The 23,249-nt window shown below is 42.9% G+C and overlaps 1 protein-coding gene across 1 annotated transcript; it reads left to right on the top strand.

Moving 5' to 3' along the window:
• Positions 1–1,329: 1,329 nt before the first annotated feature.
• On the top strand, positions 1,330–22,341 carry LAPTM4B (lysosomal protein transmembrane 4 beta; the record flags this gene model as incomplete). Its single annotated transcript, XM_010173073.2, has 6 exons — positions 1,330–1,441; positions 8,410–8,483; positions 9,099–9,221; positions 10,647–10,657; positions 17,461–17,557; positions 22,246–22,341. Coding segments are annotated over 6 exons (513 nt in total), but the record flags the coding sequence as incomplete, so codon positions are not given.
• Positions 22,342–23,249: the final 908 nt, after the last annotated feature.

Here is a 23,249-nt window from a genome sequence, read left to right as displayed (position 1 = left end):
GTTTTTCCTTCACAAGCCCATGGTGATTGTTGGTAATGATCATACAAATTTGAAGTGCTAATGGGAAGAATGCTTGATTATCTGTTCTTGGGTTTATTCTATTCTTAAATCTCACAATCTAGCTAGAAATTCTTTATATGGTCTTCCTCCTCTGTAAAGGAATAAACTGTGCTTGCTTTTTCCCCATCTTGTGAACTCAAATCTATTCTCAACAGTTTTTCAAAGATCATTGCTAGAGATCTGGTATCAGCTAAACTTGATGGAATTTGCCTATCAAAAAGCATTTATCTTACTCAAGAAATTCTCTAGCTTGTTCGTGTGTTATTATAGCCTGTGTTGCTACACCTTTTTGTTGCCGTTAGTAACCCACGATCAGACCGGGATGACTTTGAAGTGAGAACCAAAGCAATAAAAATCCATCTTTCCCAGCATACTCTATTAGCAGCTTTCTTTTCTCCATTTCCCTGTTCATCAGTTATCTTCCTATTTCTGTAGAATAATCTTTTAGGCAGGCTGTGTTGCACACTGAGCAATCTTCTTTTCTGCAATTAGCTCTCCACTTCAAAGTGATATAAGCATTTTGTTCGGATTTCTTTTGAAATACAGATCTTGGCTAGCTCTGCATTCCTCTCATAGCTGATGCTTGATGATCCGCTTCTACTGAATCACTCAATAGTATATTCTTACATTTAAGTAACTTATTGCATTTCATAGCCAAAGCCTTACTGTATGTGAATGTCTCTGTGCTGTATGACACAGGAACATGCACATCAGACACTGGGCTCACATTGTCACCTACTCCCATCCCTACAGCCCCCCTGATTTAGCAGCTCATGTGACTCAGATCATTACTCACGTCCTTTTTTAAAATTCAGCTTCTTCCAGCTAATCAGCTCCTCTTGGATCATCTAGCAATTTCACAGGGATTGTCACCAGTTCCAGCTCTGCCATGCTAATAATCTTTGACTACAATACTCATTTGTAATAATCTCAAAATTATAATTTTTAATTTATTTTAGTTTTTGCAACATGTGCTAACATGTTTTTTAATCTGAAAGAGAAATGGTAACTTGTTTGACAGCATGGGACTGAATCACAACGAAAAGGGATAATCCATGTTTCATTTCCTGCTACCACTTGGGGAAGAAATAAGTCCTGTTTACACAGACTCAGAGAAACTAATTGCAGTGTTAGCTAAATACTACAGCTGTACAGTTAGAAAACAGCCTCTGCCATAGTTGGCATGGACTGTGGTGGGTATATCCTACCCAGAGGTTTTTCATGGATTACTTTCACATCCTGACACTTTTCCGGTTTTCTTCTCTGTAGATTATCAATTCAGTGGTATTGCTGATTCTGCTGAGTGCCCTGACCGATCCTGACCAGTACCACCTAACCAGTGCTGAATTAGGGGGCGAATTTGAATTTATGGATGATGCCAGTAAGTACAAACCATCTAAATAACTAACACTCATTACTCCAGCTTTTATGTAACTGTCCCATCGTTTCAGTAATTTTTATCCTTTAATTATTGCTTCACCTTAGTATCTTACAGGTGTGTTTTTATTGTGAAAGGTATATTCATGGCACAGTTCAAACTGGTTACCTGTTAGTAACCTTATCTGTTACCTATTAGTAATCCATCTGCTCTGCTGTGTCCTGACTTGGCAGGGCAGAGCCAACCCTTGACATGGAGCTGTTGTCTCTGAGCGTGATGCTGAAAGGTCCAGGGGTATTTTGCAAGACACAGGGAGATAAGGAGTCTCTGCATCTCCCAGCACCATGTCCCATAGTGCCTACACATGCATAAGAACCCATACTGTGATCTATGCAACTGACTGAATGTGTCCATTCATGTTGTACGTACTTACACACCCGCCATGTGCACATGGCATGACTTGCATAAACCTGTTGTTACAGATGCAAGTATAAATATTAACTGTATAGTCACAGGCATATTAGCAGTAACATGGGGCTGCTTCCTTCTCTCCCCAGATGACATAATAGAAAATCTTCCAATACCGTTTCAGGGAAGGGTGAGCCAGGCCATTTTTGTCTCCTGCAAAAACCTCCTGTCCTTTGCAAATGTTTCTTTCGTCCATGACTGTTTCAAATTATTAGATGATGTTTGGTTTGTTGGTTTGCTTTCACTGTTTAATTTGTATCTAGAAAGGTTTCCTCTCAATGTGATTTTGATAAAAATGTCTGTTTATTTTCATTTCTGCTCACAAGTTTGTTAGGTTCAGCATTCCTCAGAGTAATCTGAAACAAGGTCTCCTGCTAGTTGCACTGGTGTCTCGCTGCTCGGAGTCACACTCATCCACAGCAAAAGGCTCAAAGTCCTTTCTCATTCCCACCGAAGTCAATAAAAATATCAGTAGGAAAACTAATATCCCCACACGTGAGAAAAATAATTGCACCTATGGTGTGTCAGAGCTGCTGGGTATCAGTTAAGTGTTGCTTATTTCCATAAGGCCTTAGTGCAGATATGACTTCAGGGTCTACATTTTATTAATAGTAAGGGCAATTGCTACTTTATTGTGTCTTCATTGAAAAAACACCTACAACTTCCAACTAAAAATCTTTTTATATAACTGGATTTAAGAAAGTAAGGACCACAGTAGATACAGATGGGCTCCTAGCTGATTCTGACATATTAAAACTGACTGCCTTGTCCTAATTCTCAGAGATTAACCTTGGTAATGACTGTCTGTCAGTGTGGTTTTATATAGCCGACATTAGAGGCCTGCCAGTGCCCAAGGCTTTAAAATAGTAATTCTGTTTTGTAATGCGATAGCTGTCAGATCAAGTACATTGGGGATTTCTATCTACACTTGAAAATTGTATTTTCTATATTTTTTTTATCGAGTGAACCCTGCAAGACTGTAAAAGGATGGTTTGTGGGCCAAGCAACCTCATTTCCGTTCAGTAAAGGGAACATTTCATAGGCAGTTAAATTACAAATGAACATTTGAATTAATGTCTCCTTTTATTCTCTGACTTCCTCCAATTTAATGCCTTACTGAGTAAAGGCAGCTGAATCAAGCTACTAGCTTTTATATTTACTGGAAATAGTTGTCAGAAGACAATTTTTTTTCTTTTTTTCTTTAAGTATGGCTATATTTGTTCAAATCTGAGGAAATATTTTCTTAGATGAAACATCAGACAAATTTCCACATGCTCTTCTCTTGTCCTACTTTTATTTGTCTCTTTTGAAGCAGTGTTTCCTAGGTTAGCTGGAAGGTCCCAAAGTTGTTATCTATATGTACTTGTGTTGACAAATAATAATGATGGAAAGACTTGTAGCTGTTATTCTCATTACTACTTTTGATGCTCCTATCAATATCAAACAAAAAAAAAATGCTGACACCGAGTTTGCATGTAAAATTGTCGTTCTCCTTCCCTCCCTCCTCAAATAGGCTCCTTCATAAAGGATCTGAAAATATCAGCTGGAAATAAGCTTATCAGCTGAGTCACAGTAGTGGAATTATGGCTAACCTGAAGTTAATGACAGATTTCCCTTGACTTCCAAGAAACCAGGATTCCCCTAATATTTTTATTCATATTTATTTCTGGCTGTGCTCAGGCTTGGTTTATGGAGAATTTTCAATTTTCTGTTCCAGTAGTGGGAAAAATTCCTGCCACATGCAGAGCCAGAGCCAGTCTAGTGCAAAGTGCTTGAAAAATGACAGTGCTGCATCAGTTCTTCTGTGAATGGCTGCTCAGCCTTAATTTCAGGATTTAGTGTGGTTCCCAGGCTGTTACCAGAGGCTCCAAAATTCCTGTTTGAGGGAAAGGATTTACCTGAGCACTTAGAAAAAGCTGTAGGTTATAGCTTTTCCCTTCTAGTCTAGGAAAGGAAACAAGGGGGAAAGAAATCTGCCAAGACTTGCCATGCAGCAGATGGAGGTATTGGAAGACACCCCCGTGTGTGGTTTGGCTGGCTCTCCGAGAAGTACGTCTGGTAGCTGGGGAAAACACTGGGCTCCTCCTGTGCTGGATATTCAGCTGAGCCCATTTAGTCTCATCTTTCTTTTTATTATTTCCTTAGGGCCTAAGGGAGCTTATGAACTAGAAGCTGGACTAGGAAAAATAAGAAATGCGTGAGCTGCCCAGTGTAATACTGCTGCTGTTAAAAGACTAATAATCTCTGGGCAGGAAATGGAAAAGCCCTCTAAATTATTTTGAATTCCCAGGGGGTTTCAACTGAGCCTCCTGTTCATCTTCTCCAGATACACAGACCATGATCTTGACATGTCAACAGCCTAAACAAGCAGTGAGCGTTGCTTGGTGTTATTACTGCCTTCACAGTGTCCCAGATATGTGTGATACTTCATAATCAGTATGACAACAAGGACTGAAATCCTTTGTGTGCCCTACAGAAACTGAGAGGAACTTTGACACCTCTGTCAGCCACTCAGGCCAAAATCTGCCTGTGTCCCTTCTGTGGGACATGCAGATGGGACAAGCAGAGGTCTGAGAGCAGGGCAGGGCAATGTGATGGTCTCTCTGCCAAACGTGATGTGGATTCAGGCCTTAAAAGTATTAATTCAAATAGAAAAATTTTAATAAATAAACCTACAGACAGCAGACCTGGACTTCTGTTAGATGGTAGATGGAAGTGGTAAAGTAGGTGCCCTTCCTGCCCCAGTCCATCAATACCACCCATGTAGCATGAGCCCCATGTCACAGGAAGGGTGAAAAAAACTAGATCCCTGCTCCAGCATAGCATACTCAGGGCCGCATCTTCCCCTTTAGCCTTATCCTCTGGAGTCAGTGAGCTGGGCTTAAAGGTGCAGAAAACTCTTTCCTTCTCATTGGCCTCCTTCCTTTGCCAGAGAGAAAATGCCACCGCCACACAGGTTGTGACCTGGGAGGCTGCATGGTGGCTGCCAGCAACGGCACTGAGCTTGCACAAGCAGCTTGGAGGAGAGAGCGAGGCAGTAATCCTTAGCTGGCAGTAAGGAGGCCAAGCTGCTGGATAAATAAGGCTACGAGGGTGGGCAAAACTGCCTGAGGATTGCAGGCTGCTGATCAGCAGCTTTCTGGCCCCTGCGGTCAGAGCTGTGAGCCAGCGATTAACTCCAGGGCTGGGGCAGGTGATGAGCTGGAGGATTTGAGGTCTTCATCACTCCACACAGGTCCTGGCTCAAGGACTGGTCTTCCTGGCTGCTCCTCGCTGTCCCTGCAGCACCCACCACCGGCCTGCTCTGCAAGGGGAGAGAGGAAGGCGAGGAAATGCTTGTGAGATGGCATCGAGGGAGCTCTAGCTGCAGAACTTGCCATGCATGCAAGCACCCCATGGCAGGAGCTCTGCCTAGCTCCAGTAGCATCTTATCCCCAATGTGGCAGGAAGGCAGGATCTCACTGCAAGGTATAAAAGGCAAAAAACCCAAGTGGGTTCTTTAAACCCAAGCAGAAAACTCAAGAAGCCATCTAGGACAATAGGCTGTATAACCACTGCAGTGGTCCAAGCACAGCCCTTCTAGCCATGATTGCCACGGAAAGTACGGCATGACTGGAAAAGAATTCACACACTCCTGTTAGCTTCTCACTTAATGTGCTACATACCTAGTTTCATTCTGATTAATTGAAGCCAACACAGCTCAAAAAAAACAGTGGAGCCTTAAATGAGAAAGAACCAGCTTGAGCCAACTAGGATTTGGCACAGTGGAGCACAGCTAGGGAGGCACCGGAGATGGGGAGCATGAGTGTGTCAGACTGGAGCTTCAGTGTCAAGTTTATTGCAGTTTGCCAGGCTCTGGCTCTGAACCAGTACTTCTGTGGCCACCAGCAAAGCGAGGCCTGTGACTGCTGCATCTGCTGCAAGTGACAATGACAGCAGCTTCCTCTTGGATGCAGTGAGTAGGTGACTGGGATTAAGAATGGGCAGAAAAAATACATGAGCAGTACCTTCAAATTGACAGTTAAAATAAAAATATTGATCCAAGAGCCTCTGTTAGCAGAGGTTCAGTTGAGGTTAGTGGCCACAGGCAGCCATTTCCACTTCTTTTCTTTCATTACCTCGATTGTACCTGGTCTATTAAAAATCATTTTGATTTCACAGGATGTGTGTGGGCAGCCAGAGTAAATAACTACACAGTTAAGAGTGTCTGAAGAGGCTGCAGTACCTTTTATTAGTAGAGGTTTGTTTTGTGAGTGCTTCTTCCTCTTGAAGGCAGAATTCAGATCAGCTCTAACAGCACAGCCTTACAGCTCCTAAAAAGCTGGAGACTGGTCATGGCAATGCAGCTCACGTCTGCACTGGATGTCTGGATTCTCTACACAGTTAAAGAGCAGAAGGAGGTGCCTCTGAAGAGCAATTTTGGGATGAAGAGCAATTTGGGAGGCACTGAGATGTCATCCCCTCCTGGATTATGAGCTGGGAGCCCAGCTGCCTCCTGATGGCATTTCCAAGCACCCACAAGCTGAGTTGCATAAAGCCACCAGGTAGGAAGCGGTGAGCACAGGGGTGCAGCTAACCTCAGCACTCTCCTGGTGCCTCTCCTGGGTGAGACCTGCTTATTTTGTCACTAAGACAAAGATTCAAGCATTTGCACTATGAGTAATGTGCTCCTCCAAGTGCCCAGGAAAGGGGCCCCATCCATTGAATTAGAAGTAACCTGCAACAGGGCTTCTTCTGCAGCATTTGAGTCCCTGTGCAGTCACAAGGACAAAATTTGGGGGCAAGAGAGAGAGAGGGAGCAAGAGTCCTGAAACCCATGACACAGGCAAGAAAAGGGGAGACCTAGGTTCCTACATCCTTAATCCTGCTGTTGGTAGGCACAGTACCCAAGGAACCTGTTGCCCAAAGTATATAAGCAGCCTGTGGAGACAGCCTCACTAGCCAGCAACAGTCTCCTTTTGCTCATTTTTCCAACAGCTTCACAAGTCTCAGGTTTCTCTCTGCATCAAGGGCCAGCAGAAGTCTGGATTAGTGCTGGCAGGAGCTCTGTGCTAGTGCAAGGTTTGTGTTCCGTCAGGCGGAGGAGGATCAAGGACTGGGTCATTTGTCTTCTCCATGGATGATCATACTGGTAGGCTGGGAAAAATCATAGAAAAGACATAGTGTCTGTCCTTCCTTTTCAGCCATGATCCAGGTGAACCTGCACTGCTGCCCGGTGGTAGTAGGTGAGACCTGCCCACAGCTGCCAGATCAGGACCTTTCGACTTGAAGGCTCCTACCCAGAACCTCATTTTGATACAGCCAGGGAGGTGAAGGGACTGTCCCATGCTGTGGGTTGCTCCTCATCATATGCTGGAGTTAGAAGTTATGTCAACTCTGTGATCAGATGGAGGCACCTTCACACTTTCCCCCCAAAGTCAGTCAGTGATGGGTAGTGAGCAGCCTGAACACTGTCACGTGTTTGGGTGTCTCATGTCCACCAAATGTCTCATCAAGGCAGGTAGTTTAAATGCACCTGGTGACATCAGTGTGAACAGCACGTACCTCAGAGATCCCGACTAGAGGTGGGATCTCTAAAGTCATGTCATATACCATGCTTCCTCTCTCCTCGTTGTGCACCGTTTTAGCCTTGGAAAAGTAGTTGAAATGTTCAGTTGCACTCCCAAACTTACTGTAAGGTCAGGTTCAGAAATACACTTCTGGTATCCTGACTATGGCCTGTAGTGATATCAAGGGAGGTGTGTACAGAAAGACCAAACATAGTGTAATTTTTTCCCCCAGGATCTTCTTCCAGCTCTTCATGGCTTAGGAATGTCTTAAATCTAATGAAAAGTTAATTGAAAGCTGAGCAGCAATAGAAGAAAAAGACAGGAGTCCTGTAATTACTCCAATCAAAACCTTAAAGAATATTTTCCTTCCTTTACTACTTCACCTTTCCTGACAGTTATACATCTTCATTAATAAACTGTATATCTCTGTAGTATTCTTGGTTGAAATGAAAATTTCCAAGATGTTATTTCTGCTCTAAGATGCCTCTACCTGCCAGTTTTGCTTTTAAAAATGAATTTGTCCTTTTGCAGAGTTTTCAGAGGTATGTAAACAATGGTATACAGCAGCTGTTAATGCAAAAACAATCTGTAGTGCAGAAAACAGATGCTTTCTGACTACAGATGTCATCATCGCTGGGAAAATAGTCTTCTTGTCAAGACTGCTTCTGATTTTTGAAAATCCTCAGAAAAATTAAACCATTCATGGCATCTCCACAGCCTCATAGAGGCTGCAGAGCCTTGCACACTGTAGTCACTGTCTGTGCTTCTCATATTTGGGTGGTTTCCCACAAAAGCCAGATAGTTCCTCCAGCAACTGGCTGAATGATGAACATGACCCCATCTCCACCCACTTCCCACCTTGCCCTTTGAGGTGCTCTGCACAAGGTAGATGGCAAAATAACTGAAGCAAGCTCTGAATTTATCTGCAATCATTTTGATGTGTTTCTTTTCCAGATATGTGCATTGCCACAGCAATTTCTCTTCTTATGATTTTGATCTGTGCAATGGCTACATATGGTGCATATAAGGTAATTCATTATATATTCGGTGAAGACGTAAATGAAGTGAACTATACAACTTGGTAGAAGCAAAATTAAGAAAATTGCTTTCTAACAATTCCATATTTAGTTGTTCAGCTGAAAACGGGGTGGGGGGAGGGGGGGTGGGAGGAGGAATTCAAAAAGGCAGAACCTATTGCTTAGATTGGTGGTATTCCGGGGCCCTGTGCTGCAGGCAGTAACACTGACCTGTCCTCAGTTTCAAATACAAAAGACTGACTGCAGTTTCAAATATGAGTAACCAAACGGTGAATTGAGAACTAAATTTTGTACCTACCAAAGTTTTTCCCATTCACCTCCCAAGCCTGTGGTTTGTCCCAGTATTTATCCTATTAATTAGGAGGAAAAAGTATCATGTGGTTTCCAAATGTTCTAGTATAATGAGTTATGGGACTTACACCACAAATATTACTGCAGTTCAGCAGCCAAACTGCCTTGGCCAACCCTTTTGGCTGAATGTCATATTTCTTTTAGCTGATTTAACACTGCATTGTATCAAATATTCCTTAGGTTTTAGTGCAGAAAGACATACACCCTTCTATTTTAGCTTGTGGCTGATGAGTTTTTATTTTATTTCCTTTTTAGCAACGTGCAGCTTGGATCATCCCTTTCTTCTGTTACCAGATCTTTGACTTTGCTCTCAACACATTGGTTGCCATCAGTGTACTCGTCTATCCTGGCACAATTCAGGACTACCTCCGCCAACTGGTAAATCACTTGATGTTCACAAGCCTTTGGGTGCTTTGAGGGGGGAAAAACTCTGCAAGGTGCACTGTTTGTCTTGTGTTTCTAACCAAAGGTTTCCTGTTGACTTCCTATGCACTCCTTGAAAAGTCCTCTCAGTCCTTAGTAGTCTGTATTCAACATCTTTGCAAGGTTACATTACTAACTTATTACAATATTTGTGCAGAGCTCAGGAGTTTTGCAATTTCGTGGAAGCTCTCGGCACCAGTTCATTTAGAATGAGACTCATATTGCAAGACATAGATAATAAGTAATTGCTTTTGGATTCAGAGTTATTGTGTTCATATCCAGTGGCTTATTTTTGGTGCTATTTCAAGGCTGTTTTGTCACTCTTTTTAATTTATTTGGTGGCTTTAACACAGATTTCATTAGGAGGGAGTTTGATTCAATGTAGGCTTGTTTTTGCTAGAAAATATTTTTGGATTCTGTCTTAGGGACAATTAGAGGCTCCCTTCTTGCTGTGGTCTACTTTGGCCAAACATCCATAGCCAGTATTGCGTAAGCTTACAAGATATGATTGCAACCACCTAAAGTAAAGACAAGAACCCACCAACCTCTATCTTCTCGTCACAGGACCACGTGCCGTGTCCAGCAGGGTTCAGGTGAAGTTGCAGCGCCCTGGAGAAGCCAACACTGCAGCTGTCTCTGAAATCTGCCTTGAGAACCTGAATATAGATTAGCTTTGCTGTGAACTTGGTTATGTGGATGGAAAACTAGCTAGGGCAGTATAAATAACAGGTAATGAGAAACAGCAGGCAGATAAGTAGCCACGCAAATCTGCAGGAAGAGGCGATGTGTCAAGCCAGCAGGAGCTGGGATGCATCAGAGGCCTGTTATCCTTCACCTTATTTAACACCCGTCTGCATTCACAGCTGATGTTACACTGGAGAAGCAGAGGAATAATTCAAAAGGTTCTCAGAGATACGAACAGAAAAGAGCAAATTACAGCCACAGCTTGGCAAGTGCTCGGAGCTGGCACTGCCACTGGCTGGAGCCCTCCTGCCCATCCTTCACCTGCAGTCCCTCACTTCTGCATCGGTGCCAGCCCTGCTCTTAAGGCAGCACAAGTGTCTGTGTGGCTGCAGGAACCCCTGCTTCACAGAGCATGAGTCAGAGCAAGGTTTTAGTCCAGTAAAACCAAGTCTTGGTCACTGTGTGAGAACGTGAGAGGGACAGGAGCAGGCTGGGAGCTGTGCACCAAAAGGCCCCTGCTCTTCTACTGAAAGCTGGTACCACATCTGGAGCTGGCCCACTAGAAGGGAAATGCAGCTGATTCTCTCAAAATGTTTGCTAAAGCATCGCTTTTGTTCCTGCAGATAAAAAAACAATAGGCCCTTCCATAGCAGAAATGCAAGGAGCAGGCCTTGGAAGGTACTTGGAACGGTGCAGCCCAGCACTTTGTGAGCTGTGTTGCAGCTCTGGAGCGTTAAAATTTCTGTTTGCACACATCTTTGTCTTGTAAATGTTGTGAATCATTTTCCAGATTGGTAATGAAATGCTGCAGGACTTCAGGAGTGCTAAACTGGCAGTGCTCAAAAGGGCAAGGGGGATTTCCAGGATAATTATGGCTGATTAGCCTGACATTGCTACCAAGCAGAATAATAACAGAAGGGCTGAGAGGAGAGTCAATTGGTAAAGAATTAGACCAGAGGAATATGATTAATGACTGCCAGCACAGTTTCATGGAAAATCAGTCCTGCAGACAAACTAATTTCTTTCACTGACAAGATTACTGGCTTGGTCAATAAAGATGGACAGGGGCATAATAGACTTTCATGAGACATTTGACTTCACAGCATGATGCTCAAAGCAACAACAACGCTCTAGATGGATAAAGGATGTATCAAATGGATTAGGAGAGGTTAGCTGGCAGACTGCAAAGGGTCATGGTCCATCTGTCCATCTGCCAATGAGTTTCTATTTTGGGTAAGAGGAAGGTCTCCAGGAATCAGCAGTAGATTTCATGCTCTTCCTGACTTCCATTAATAACCTTGGTACGCAAGAGGCCATTCACAAAGGCTAATGTCAGCCTTGGGAGAGCTTCCCCAGGCTCACCATCTAGAGGGATCGAGTCCTGTCTCTTCCTGACTTCCATTAATAACCTTGGTACCCAAGAGGCCATTCACAAAGGCTAATGTTAGCCTTGGGAGAGCTTCCCCATCTAGAGGGATCAAGTCCTGCGCAGGAGGTTGTCAGCAGGTGCCTAATCTAGCTCTTCTGTGTCATCCTCTGAAAGACCCTATCCCTGCACTGCCCAAAGTGAGAACATCTCTGCGTTTCCCAGAGGCAGTACATCTAACTTTTCCCAGCAAAATCACTTCTAGTAAAACCCGTGGCTGACACAGAGATTAATGAAGTAAATAACACTAAGGCCAGAGCCATTATTCGGAGTGAGCTAGACTGACTGAGAACCTGAGTTCAGTCACTAATGTGTGCTACATGAATGCAAAGAAATGTAACAAAATGAGGAATGCAGATGAGCGTACAGTATGGCAACTGTACCTGGGATGCAGTGACCCTGTAAGTGATCCAGGGAGCTAAGTGCCAAAACAAGAGTCCCCAGGTTTTTTTGCTGTTTGCAAAAACTGCTCATGGGGTTTGTAGACAGAAAAAATCAACAATGAATAGTCACGGAGAGGACACTTCCCTTCTCAGTTGGTGACGTAGGTTTCATCTGTCTATTTATGGTGTCTGGTTGTAAAGAACAATTCTTAAAAGTCAGAAAACATGCAGAAAAGTTCCTCCAAAAACTATATAAAAGCTGGATACATTGTAGTATGAGGAGAGACAATCAGCTTTTCCTGCTTCACCAAGAGGTGATATTAAGAGTTTCATATGCAGAATAATGAGGTATCAAAAGGCTGTTTAAATTAGATAAGAGGAATAATGATAATGAGTAGCTAAAAGCTAGTCCAAGTTAAGTTCATTTAGAAACAAGGAGTCATTTCTGTTTTATCATTCACAGTAGATATTAGTGATTGGCAAAAGCTTCCAAGATCTGTGGTGGATTTTGTACAGCTAATGTAATCTGTTCAACAAAGTTTTGAAGCTGTTTTGAAGCTCTTCTTCATCTATTCTGAAGCTCCTGTGTCTCAGCTGTGGTCTGTAGCACAAGTGGCTTAGCAGGAACCCCTCAGACCTTTGCCTGGAAGGGCCACATCAGCTAGCAAAAGGTTGCTGCATTTGGTTCAGAGCAAATACACTCTGAGGGGGCAAAAGCAAAGGGGAGAGGAAAAGATCACATCCACAGGTATCAGATACTCAGATGCACAATGAGATGAAACTAAAACCAAGCTCTTCAATTTTTTAGTGCTAATGCCATCAATGCAGTGCTAGCGCTTAAACAGTTAAACAGGCTTGTACCTATGGACTTGTTTCCCTGCCTCATGGTAGACAGGTTTGTCACCTCAAACACCGTGTTTAGAACAAGGCTGCAGTTAATACCCTTGTCCCTGTAGGTGAGACCCGAGTCATGCCAGTTGAGTGTGATCCCTCCTGATGATTTATAAATAAGTCCTAGAGTCATCTCGCCCTCACTCCCTTTGCAGAGGTCTGGCAAGGCAGGCAGAAAGCAAGGGTTGTGTTTCTTGCTGGCATTCTTACAGTTTTTGTTCCTCTAAAACTGCTTTGAATTTAAGGAATGATATTTTAGGGAGCACAGCTCCATAATGGAAATGAAAAATCCAAATCGTTCTGTACATCCATTATTGAATATCTGGAAGAAGGTATGCATTAGGTAATGGAATATATTTGGCAGTCTCAGAAGAACATCTTTTTCTTGCTCTAAGGTGAAAACCCCGTGTTTTTAACCATTTCTTCTTCCCTACTCTATTATATGGAATTACGTTATTTATTCACTTTGGTGCACATCTGCCAGATTTCAGTCTATCAGTGCAAACCAGTGAAATCCTCCGTGTACTTTTAGCAAGATGATAAATGAGTACCCATCACTGGGCTAGGCAGAGGCCTAGCTGAAAATGTTGCAATTGTAAAATACAGAACATTGTGTTCACAGGGTATTTGGTAATGTCAGCCTATACTGGCTGCTTCTTTCAGAGGCACAAGCATCTTTGGAAACTTTTTGTTGCCTTTTAATACCCAGTTGCACAGAAATGTGCCACTTAATTCCCATAAATTGCAAGAGCATTTCTGCGTGAAGGGTCATGTATAATAAGTAGATGTTACAAATCTAGCATTTGAAATGTTGTGTGGTGATCACATATGATTTTAAGGGTTGTGTTGGACATCTTGGTCGTTATCACTGTCACTAGAAAAACAAAAAACTTCACATACAGTAAATGCTGCGTGTGTAAAATAATAAAAAAGAAAGTTTTGGTTCTTGGAGCAGTGGTGATCTAAAGCAGTTTGACTTAAAGCACATTTCTTTTCTTTACCTTACTAAATCTTTCATATCTGGGCTTTCTAAAGCCTTCAAATTAAACATCTTCTGTCACCTGATAACATTATACAAAATGAATTGAAGCTGCGGTGCAGAACTGTCTGCAGGCTACTCTGCAACTGAGTTATGCAAACTTGTTTTTCATTAAAGTACAGAACTATTTCAGTTCATCTAAAGGAAATTTCAAAGTATATTAAATAGCTTTACTATGGGACTATCTGAAATGCTGCTTTCTAGCAATTTAGGTGATATCAGTCATGCTTTTAAATCCTAGGGGAAATGTCTAGAAAAGATAAAAAGAGGTTAAACCTAAAGAAATTATTCCTATAAACTAAAGCTTAAAAAAGGAATATTCTGTCTGACATTTTTAATACCATTTTGTAATTCCAAAGAAGAAGTACTACTAACTTCATAGCAGAGCTTTAAAAAGTCTACAGACACATTACTATTTTCTTTTGATTTTGTAAGATTCTGATACTCAGAGGTTTGTAACTGTTGAATGATAATCCATCTTTTAAAATGGATTTTTTGTGGTCCAAGGGGAAGGAAAACGTGAAAGGTTATGCAGGCAGGCTGAGGGAGTGAGAAAGGGCTTCAGCCTTGGACTTTTTATTCTTCTTGTGCATTTGTACAATACCGATACAGCAGAAATATACTTTCCATGCAAGTTTTAGATTCTTTTTTAAGTGTCTAATAGAGTTTTGCTATGTATAAGCAGTATTTTTTTAAAAATTGAAAGTTTAGCAGGTATATTACTGTGTATGCAGCCCTCTCCATGTCCATGACAAGGCTATAAATGACACTTTAATTATGACTTTAGCATGCTGCTGCCACACCACTACAGCTACCTCTTGTTTGTATAGAAAATTGCATCATGTCCTGCTGCAAAATCACTCCTATATTTTCAGTGATGGGCTTGATTTTTCCCACCCAGCCATATTTCAATCTGACTCATCCAGCCTCGCACAATATTTGACACTGGGCTTTTCCCAGAAGTCGCAGCACTGAGCCCAGTGGCAAGGGCCTTCCCAGCAGCAGGATTTCAACTTCTGGTCTACCCATAGGAGAGCAAACTCCCAGCACAGGAGCTGAATTTCTCTTCCCACCTCATACACCCACAATGGTCTTTATCACTGCAGTTGGTAGAGGGCAATGAGCCTTTGCTTCATCTGAACTACGGTTGGTACCTGTTTTCCATAGGATTGAATGAGATTTGGGGAGTGGCTGCTGCCATGGGAGGATCCCAAGGGCCTCGTGATGGCACAATCTCCATGATGGGGCCTACACCAGGTGAGCCGGGAGCCAGCCGTGATGCTTCCCACCATCTTTCCTGCTTCTTTGCCAAAAGCTGCAGGTTCTATAAATTGCTTTTCCTACTGCACTGAAAGGGTTTGTAGTTGTGAGTGAAGAGCAGACTGCTCACAGGCCAGCCTGGGCAAGCCAGCATTAATCGTCTTTTGGTCGGCAGGTGCTACCAGCCCAATTAGCAAACAAAAGGAGTTTCTTCCATGCTGACCCGATGCCCCATGGCTGTTCATTTGAGCCCTGAGAGCTTTCTCCCCTACACAGCAAGCAGGGAAGCTCCAGAAGGGCCTGGCTTCAGTTTTCACACCTTGCACCAAGATCTCCTGGGGACCTCTGGGTGGGAGTGACCACCTCATGGGTGCAGCACCCACCGCCTCTCTGGGTCTTTCTTATACCTCATGTCTTTTCAGGATAGAGACCCAGAAAGCTGAGTCTGAAAGAGACAAACCACAACATTTGCTCATCATGTGCTCTTCTGGCTTTCTGCATTTGGTGCTGAGTTATTGTCCTTTCACCTGAAACACTGATGTAAGGGAGGGCCAGGCACTGCTCAGCAGCATGTGCTGCTCCCAGACTTGACCAAGACTTATGGCTCCAGCAGATGTTCCTGCTCTTCAAGGTAGCAGGAACTTTCTTGGTCATTTTCCTGCCCTTCTGTTGCCCTCATGGAAATCCCAGTTGAGTTGATGTCTGGAAACAGGCCATAATGTTATGACCAAGACCCCAGCATACAGTCACCCAGTCTTTGGTTGGTGACTGGTTCCCAAAAACCAGAGTGTTAGGAGGACCAAAGCCTCACTAGGTGTTTTTTAGTATGTTCACAAACTAGTTTGACTAGTTTTTTAGTGGTATGTCAGTACTAAAAAACCTGTTTTGGGGCAGTTTTACTGTAACTGTCCTTAACTGATGGACTTTCTAACCACATGCATTGGCTCACTCCTGCAAGCAGGAGGGCAGGCTGTGGCATTAATACTTAAATTTTCTGCGTATCAGATTTGTGTTTATTTTTCAGTGCATCTTTTCTTGCTCTTGCTTTGTTGGTCTCTGGGTGACCACATCCACTATATTTAGCAAGAACTTTATGTGGGGGAAAAAATAATAATAATAATTAAAAAAAAGCAGTAACTTACTGAATTATAGCAAACTCGTTTCCTACAAAAGCTGTACCTTGACAAAGAAGATAACGTGACAAAAACTTCAGCCATGAAATTCAGTGAGGGAACAGAAACATTGCTGTCAAAAAGCGGAAAATGTGCTTATGTAACATTTATCTGCAAACGGTTACAGCTGCTGTTGATGTTAACTGCTCTGAGCAGTTCACGGAAATGCTAAATAAAGAGCTATTCTCACTAGCAGCTGTCCAAAAAAAGGAGAATTTCCTGGTGCAGTGGGATGAGTGCTGGTATAAGCGGTATTAAGGGGTTACTCTGGATTTACACCATCATCACCAAGAATACAGTTATAGCTCAGTCTAGTTAATTGTCCTACCAAGGATGCAGAGCTGGCCTGGTTAAGTAATTAGACCTGTAAGGGAAAAGGGGGTTGTGTGTGGAAGGAGCTAATGCATACAGTTATAATGAGCTACTGTTGCAGCAGAGCTATCTTTTGTGGAGGACAGCTCTGACTGTGAACAATGGTTATTCTCAAGTGAAACAGGAACTTGTGCCTTGCAATATTTCAAAACTATTTGGAACATTTATTTTAAAGGGTGTGTTTTCTTTAAACAATAACAAATACAGTAAAACACTTTTAGAGGTTGTTTTTCAGACAGTGATCCTAAAGTGTTTCACAGTTCTAAATCACTAGAGCCTACGCTAAGGAGGAAGATTAATTTTGTCACCTCCATTTCATGTATGACATAACAAAGGACCTGGAGCACATTTTGGTTTGAAATCATGACACTGCTCCCTGTAGGACAAATGCCTCCACAGGGCATGCACTCAGGCAGCAGCACGAACAAGTGCTCTTGGATAAGCAGTCCAAATTTAACCAAAATAAGATGGAGCAGAATAGACCCCATGTCTTTTGATCAAATATTTAGGTGAAAGGATCATACTGTCCAGCTTTTCCTGCTTTGACTTTCTGAAAGGAGCTGCCACTGGTTTCTGGCAACCAGTGCCAGTATAACAATTAGTTAATAAGTACAGGATTTGCCTGTCAATGCCTAAGATGGCAGGTTTCCTGCTGCAAAGCTCCCAGACAGTTGTCCTTTGCTAGTTTGTGTTAGATACAAACCCAGTGTGCACAGAGGTAAAGACAGCCCATACCACATGCAAAGCAAAAAGCAAATCCCTCAGCTCTCCAGGGAGCGCTTGGCAGCTGAGTCCTCACAGTGCCTGTTCAAGCCAAACTTACTGAATCTGATTATTGGTGCAAAGAGCTTTCGATTTAGTAGATTACAGGAAGTTTTGTAAGCTGTTAATTACAGATTGCACTGATTAAATGGCTCTTAAATGACTTGTAAGATTAATAGTGTTTTGCTTATTTTTGCTTCTGCAGCCCGCCAATTTTTTACAAGGAAGAGGTTATGTCTGTGAACCCTACGTGTCTGGTTGTGATTATCCTCCTTTTCATAAGTATCATTTTGGCTTTTAAGGTAAGTGTATTACTGTGTATAAAGTCTACTTCTGGTCATGGGCAGAATGTCCCTTACTGGGAGGCCTTGGTTTAGAAGAGATCTAGGGAACTACAGACCCAGCAGCCTGACAGGTATACAAAGCAAAATGGTAGACATTATGGAAAAAAAGGCAGGAAATCTCACAAACACATGAACATAAAGGCCACAGTGGGGAAGCATGATGCTTGTAGGGGGAGCTCATGACACACAAATCACACAGAATCTTTTTTGGAGTAGAGCAAAATGTGTTATACCATTTACTGTGTTTGTCTAGAAGCTGAACCAGAGTTACATACCATGAAACATAGGTGCTTCCTATCTGGCTGAGGAAGGGCATCCAGCAGCATAAATGTATTTATATACATGTGCACAGCACGCACAGTGGCTTTTGAATCGCGCCCTCTTCTGCAGCTGGTTTGGGGAACAGGACCTGGGTTTCCTCTGGCCAGCCCCAGCTGCTGAGACAGAATGGTTGATGCTTCGGCCTCCCCCTCACCACTGTGAGCAAAGCCCTCCAGGCTCAGATGAGCACAAATACAACCAGAATAAACCCTTTCCCCCAGGCTGCCCTGAGCACCCTGCAGCCGCAGAGTACAGCCTCTTCTTCTTTTTTGGCATTTCTTTTTCTGAAAAGGAGGTAGGAAGAGGTAGTTGCCAGTGGGGAAGCCAAAAGGTACTCCAGTCAGTGAGTCAGGCTGGTCTTCAGCAAGCTGAATGTTAACCCTAGTCTGCATAACCTCCCATAACCGGCGTGTACAAAGTGTTGAGCCTGGGAATGAGACAAGTCTGCACATCCTGGTGTCCTCAGCAGATGGGAAAGGGTGATGCAGAGTGTACAGCCTTTTTACACTCAGAATATGTACATTCTAATGTGCTGAGAAGATGGATTTAATTGCAGATTTAATCAGCACAGCAACCCATCCTGCGGCTCCAGTGTGCGAAATACACATGGCCAACTGGTCTGCCATTAGCATCCCTCTGAAATCTTCGTATAAATTTCAGTTTGTGTAGAAATCTTTATCTCATTTTCACCAGTTACTGAAGACCAGCCCAGCTCTGCCAATAGAAAATCCAAAGCAGCTGGAGATTAGAACAGGACTCGGTGCAGACGGTTCCTAACCCGAGGGGGCTCTGTCGGGTTTGCGGCGTTCACCCCGCACTTGCTGCCAGTGAGGGAGCTGCCCAGAGGGCTGCTGTGACCCAGATTGGCACAGACCTTCCCTTGATATATTACAAGAAATGTCAGGATACAGCAGCCTCTTTTCCACAGAGATGGTGGTCAGTCAGATGGTTGGGCACGTGTCTGATGAGCAGAAGTCGTGCACTACATTGCTGCTGTGACGCAGCTTAACAAGTGCGTATGCAATAACAACGGCTAGAGGCTGAGTTCAAGTTTTGTGGGTTTCAGTTCCTTAGGGGCTCAAGTAATTTCACACCATTCAGAAGGGAAAACTGAAAGCTGGTAGAAGTAGGCACGGTGCCTGTTTCCACAGTCAGCCCTTCTTGGGCACCCATCACTTCACGTGGTGGCTATTGAGGCTGCCCCCCAAAAGGGGTCTGTCAGCAGCCTGTGTTGTGGTACGCATGAATACCACTAAGGCTGGATTAAGCTGAAGTAACTTAATGCCTTTCACATAGGGCCTTTTCCAAATGTGAACATTGGTCCCCTGAGAGAAAAGTCGTTATATTTGTATACTGTGTGTCCAGCCACACATTTTAAAGCAGTATTTGAAACCTCAGACAAGTTTTTCAGGAAAAAAAATCAGTAACTGAATCCGCAATCCCATTTAACAGTGCAGGAGCATCAGCAGAAAACAATTATTAGGAACAAGTTTAAAGAAGAAGTTATAAATTGAGGAAAACAAGTTTCCATGACTCACAATTAGCAGGCCAGGAGCACATGTCCAAAGCACTTGGACAATAACATCCTCCAAGCTGCTGCCACTCTCAGCCATATGTGGGTCAGGGCCAACTACTTGGTGTGTGTTGGCTGATGACCTCTTTAATTCAAGGGCTGGAGCAAACCTCACCCACTGAGAAACAGCCCATGCATGCAGGAGCAGGGATGATTAGAGCTAGGGCTCCGAGCTGGAAGAGCTGTAGGGGTTCATTGTGGGTTAAAAGTGTTTTATTCACCACATGTAATGGAATGGGAGCATTCAGAAATAGATCTCCCACTAATTTCTCCCAGATAAGACTGTATTATCTGAATCAGGGCTTCCCTCAGTTTGATTTTTGACAGAAGGAGTATAGAAATTGGTTTGCAAACAGTTAAGCTTAACGTAAAGTGTTTCTTATGAAGACAGGCTCTGTTCCACAGAAGTGCCCTGTATTCAGTCTCTGTTCTTTACTGGATCTTATGCCTTTCTCAGCACATCGTATCTGAGCATTGAAAGCTCCTGAACTACTTATTACTATTTATAATTAACAATGACATTTTATTTAATTCTGGAAAAGATGCAGTTCTCCATGTATGTGCCTTTACTCCACTTGTTTAAGTAGCCTGGGGCAGGTTTGCATAGCCCACAGCTCGGGGACTGGTCTAACCGAGCCAGTCTAACCTTCCCTTGGGACGCAGCTCACTCCAGGAGCCTTTTGCTCTCTGTATTTGATGGTCACCCAAAAGATCCAGGGCCTGTAAGATGCCGTTAAAAGGAAGCAAACTTACTGGATTTCAGCCAGATCAGCTCCAGTGGAAAAAACTCTTCCTGATCTGCAAGCGAGCCATGAGTGAGTCATGTGGTATCCTGAAAAACACAGCTTGTGTGTGACTGCGCTGGAGAGGGAGAAAGCAGAGGGCAGCTCAAAAGGATAAGAGGCTTTTGGAAGGTCATCAGTGCAAGTGAGTCACAAAAATATGACTCACTCAGAGTGAGACACACCTGCAAATCCAGTCAGCTCTGGCAGTTTAATTTGCACGCACTAGGTTTGTGGAAGAACTGCTGTGCAAAACCTACTAAGTAAAAATATAAGTTGGGCATTATCAAAACACATTTTGTGTGTTCTCTTCATCACTGTCATGTGTGACTATGTGGGAAGCAGAAAGCTCCAGAGGGAACTGCTTAGTCCCACCAGCCTTGTCCCTGGCATGCTGGGGATCTAACTTCTGCACCTCCACTTGTGTTACTGTCTCCTGTCTTCCTTCCAGTCACTTTGCTTATCTCTGCTGGCCAAACTGGAATCTCTCCTGATGGTGAAGCAGATGATTGATGTGAGCACTTTGCCCAACCAGTTCAAAAATAAGTGGAGACAACTAGTTGGTTGTCAGGCAGCAGCCCTACCCAGAGCCAAGTGAGCGCCAAGAACAGAACTAGTGAAGTTTATGATCTTGTGGTAGGATTATTGCTGCAATAACTTTTTTTTTTGCTTTATCCTAAAAAAAAATAAAAAAAAATATTTTTAATAACAGCTAAAATATCAGAAATAATTTCAGATTTCAATAAAAACTTTTACACTGGCAATTTTGTCCAGTCAGGCAAAAATAGGAAGACCCCAGACCATTCCAGTCATGTGGACTACATTGATTTTATTTCAGATTAAGTGAAACAGCAGATTGAAACAATGCAGGTGATATATAGGATCATCACAGTCATTGGCCAGGCTCCTACTCACAAGACAGGGAGAGTTTCCTGTGATTTGCTTGATGATTCTTCCGTCCCCAGTGTGCTTGTGCTCTTCTTACTGGGGTTTGCTTACACCTTCTAATACTAATAACCCCTAGCTGACAATATTTAAATGTCTTTACCATGGAAGAATCCAAAACTGTTTTCTGTTTGCTTTTTGCTGCTGTCCCTGAGGCATTCTGCCCTCTCTTTTTTGTAACAGTCTAACTTGTCCCTTCATTTCGTGCTGTAAAACTCACCACTGCGACCTGCTCATCTAAGTAAAATGCAAGTTATATAAACAATGTGATTTTACTTCAGCTATATTCAGGCCCAAAGAAACTTTCTTTTAAAAAAAATAGTCTGCATTAAGTATGCTGTAAAATTAAATGTCTGTCTGTTCATTCAGATAGGTCTAGATTGCAGTATCTCTGCCTAGATGGAGTGGCTCGTAGTTCAACAAAAGTATCTATAATTACAGAACCTTATAACCACAGAATGGTTTGAGTTGGAAGGGACCTTTAAAGATTATCAAGCCCATCCTTCCTGCTGTGAGCAGGGACATCTCTCACTAGACCAGGTTGCTCAAAGCCCCATCCAACCTGACCTTGGACACTTCCAAGGATGGGGCATCCACATTTTCTCTGGGCAGCCTATTCCAGTGTCTCACCATCCTCATCATAAAAAGTTTCTTCTTTATGTTGAATCTAAATCTATCCTCTTTCAGTTTAAAACCCTTGCCCCTCGTCCTGTCACCACAGACCTTGGTAAAAAGTCTCTCTCCATCTTTCTTATAAGCCCCCTTTATATATTGGAAGGCTACAGTAAGGTTTCCCTGGAGCCTTCTCTTCTTAAGACTGAACAACCCCAACTCTGTCAGTGTGAGGAATGGTGTTGAACTCGCAGAGCCCCTACATATACTTACAGTCACTGCAACCAGCAAAGTGACTGTCCTGTGCTTCCATTAGGCTCATAGTCTTATTTATATAAGAACAGAAATGCTCTAACAGAAAAATGTATATGGTTTATTTTCTGCACAGAATAAAAAATCCATTTTCTTTGCAGGGTTACTTGATAAGCTGTGTGTGGAACTGTTACCGATACATTAATGGCCGAAACAACTCGGATGTGTTGGTGTACATTACAACCAATGACACTGCGGTAAGGATGTTAGATCACAAAAATTAGTCTAATGTTATGCATTTAATAGCTTTATTTCATATTAATTTTTGACTCCTTAGATAATCTGCTTAATTCCTTTGAGAGTCCTCATCTGTTGGTTATGTTTAGACTTGAGATTCAACAGACTGGTGTGCTATGATTACAAATCACATCTATTGCCAAAATACTGTTTTTATTTTATGCATATAGTCTGTTAAAGAATGTTGTTAAGCATAAACTAGAGCTTACCTCATGGTCCCAGAAACGACCCCCAGTTCTGAGCTCTCCAGCTGTGTGATGATCTGGACAGCAGGGGCACTGATTAGGACAGAGGGATGCCGTGGTCTAGATCTGCTTTGAAATATGGATTTATCTATAGAAACTGTGATTTGGGGCACTCGACATCTGGTGTAGTGCTTTACACACTCACAGAGAGGAGCTAAAAGGCAACAAAAGTTCAGTGATTCATCTCCCAGCACATGAAAGAATTAATAAACAGATTTTAACCTCAAAGAATGGAAGGTGTCAGTTCACTTTGTAGTAGTTTAGTGCTGACATGCATATGTGCAGGGCACAACTGCTAAGCAATGTCTTGCTTGTTGCAGAAGGCACTGAAGGAATACAAGAAGAAAAAGCCCCTGGAAAGAGCTAGTTCTGTTTGCAGCAGTATCTCCGTGGAGCTGCTTGGTTCCACCCAGACTACACACTGAGGGCAGTGTGCCAAATCTGTCCCTGGGGTGGCTCCACTGTCTTATGTAAGGAGGGTCTTTACATCATTTACATAATAGAATGAGAACAGCGTGAACTTGGTCCTTTGGATCATCTGGGTAAAATTTCAGGATTGCCTTCCTCAGGTTTTCGTAATCGTGGGTGGTCTCCACATGCTGAGGTATTAGACCATCAAATTT

The sequence above is a fragment of the Antrostomus carolinensis genome, unplaced genomic scaffold (genome assembly GCF_000700745.2).
Source record: "Antrostomus carolinensis isolate BGI_N321 unplaced genomic scaffold, ASM70074v2 scaffold12238, whole genome shotgun sequence".
NCBI lineage: Eukaryota > Metazoa > Chordata > Aves > Caprimulgiformes > Caprimulgidae > Antrostomus > Antrostomus carolinensis.
The sequence above is the reverse complement of the archived record's forward strand: the minus strand, read 5'-3'. Positions and strand labels throughout refer to the sequence as shown.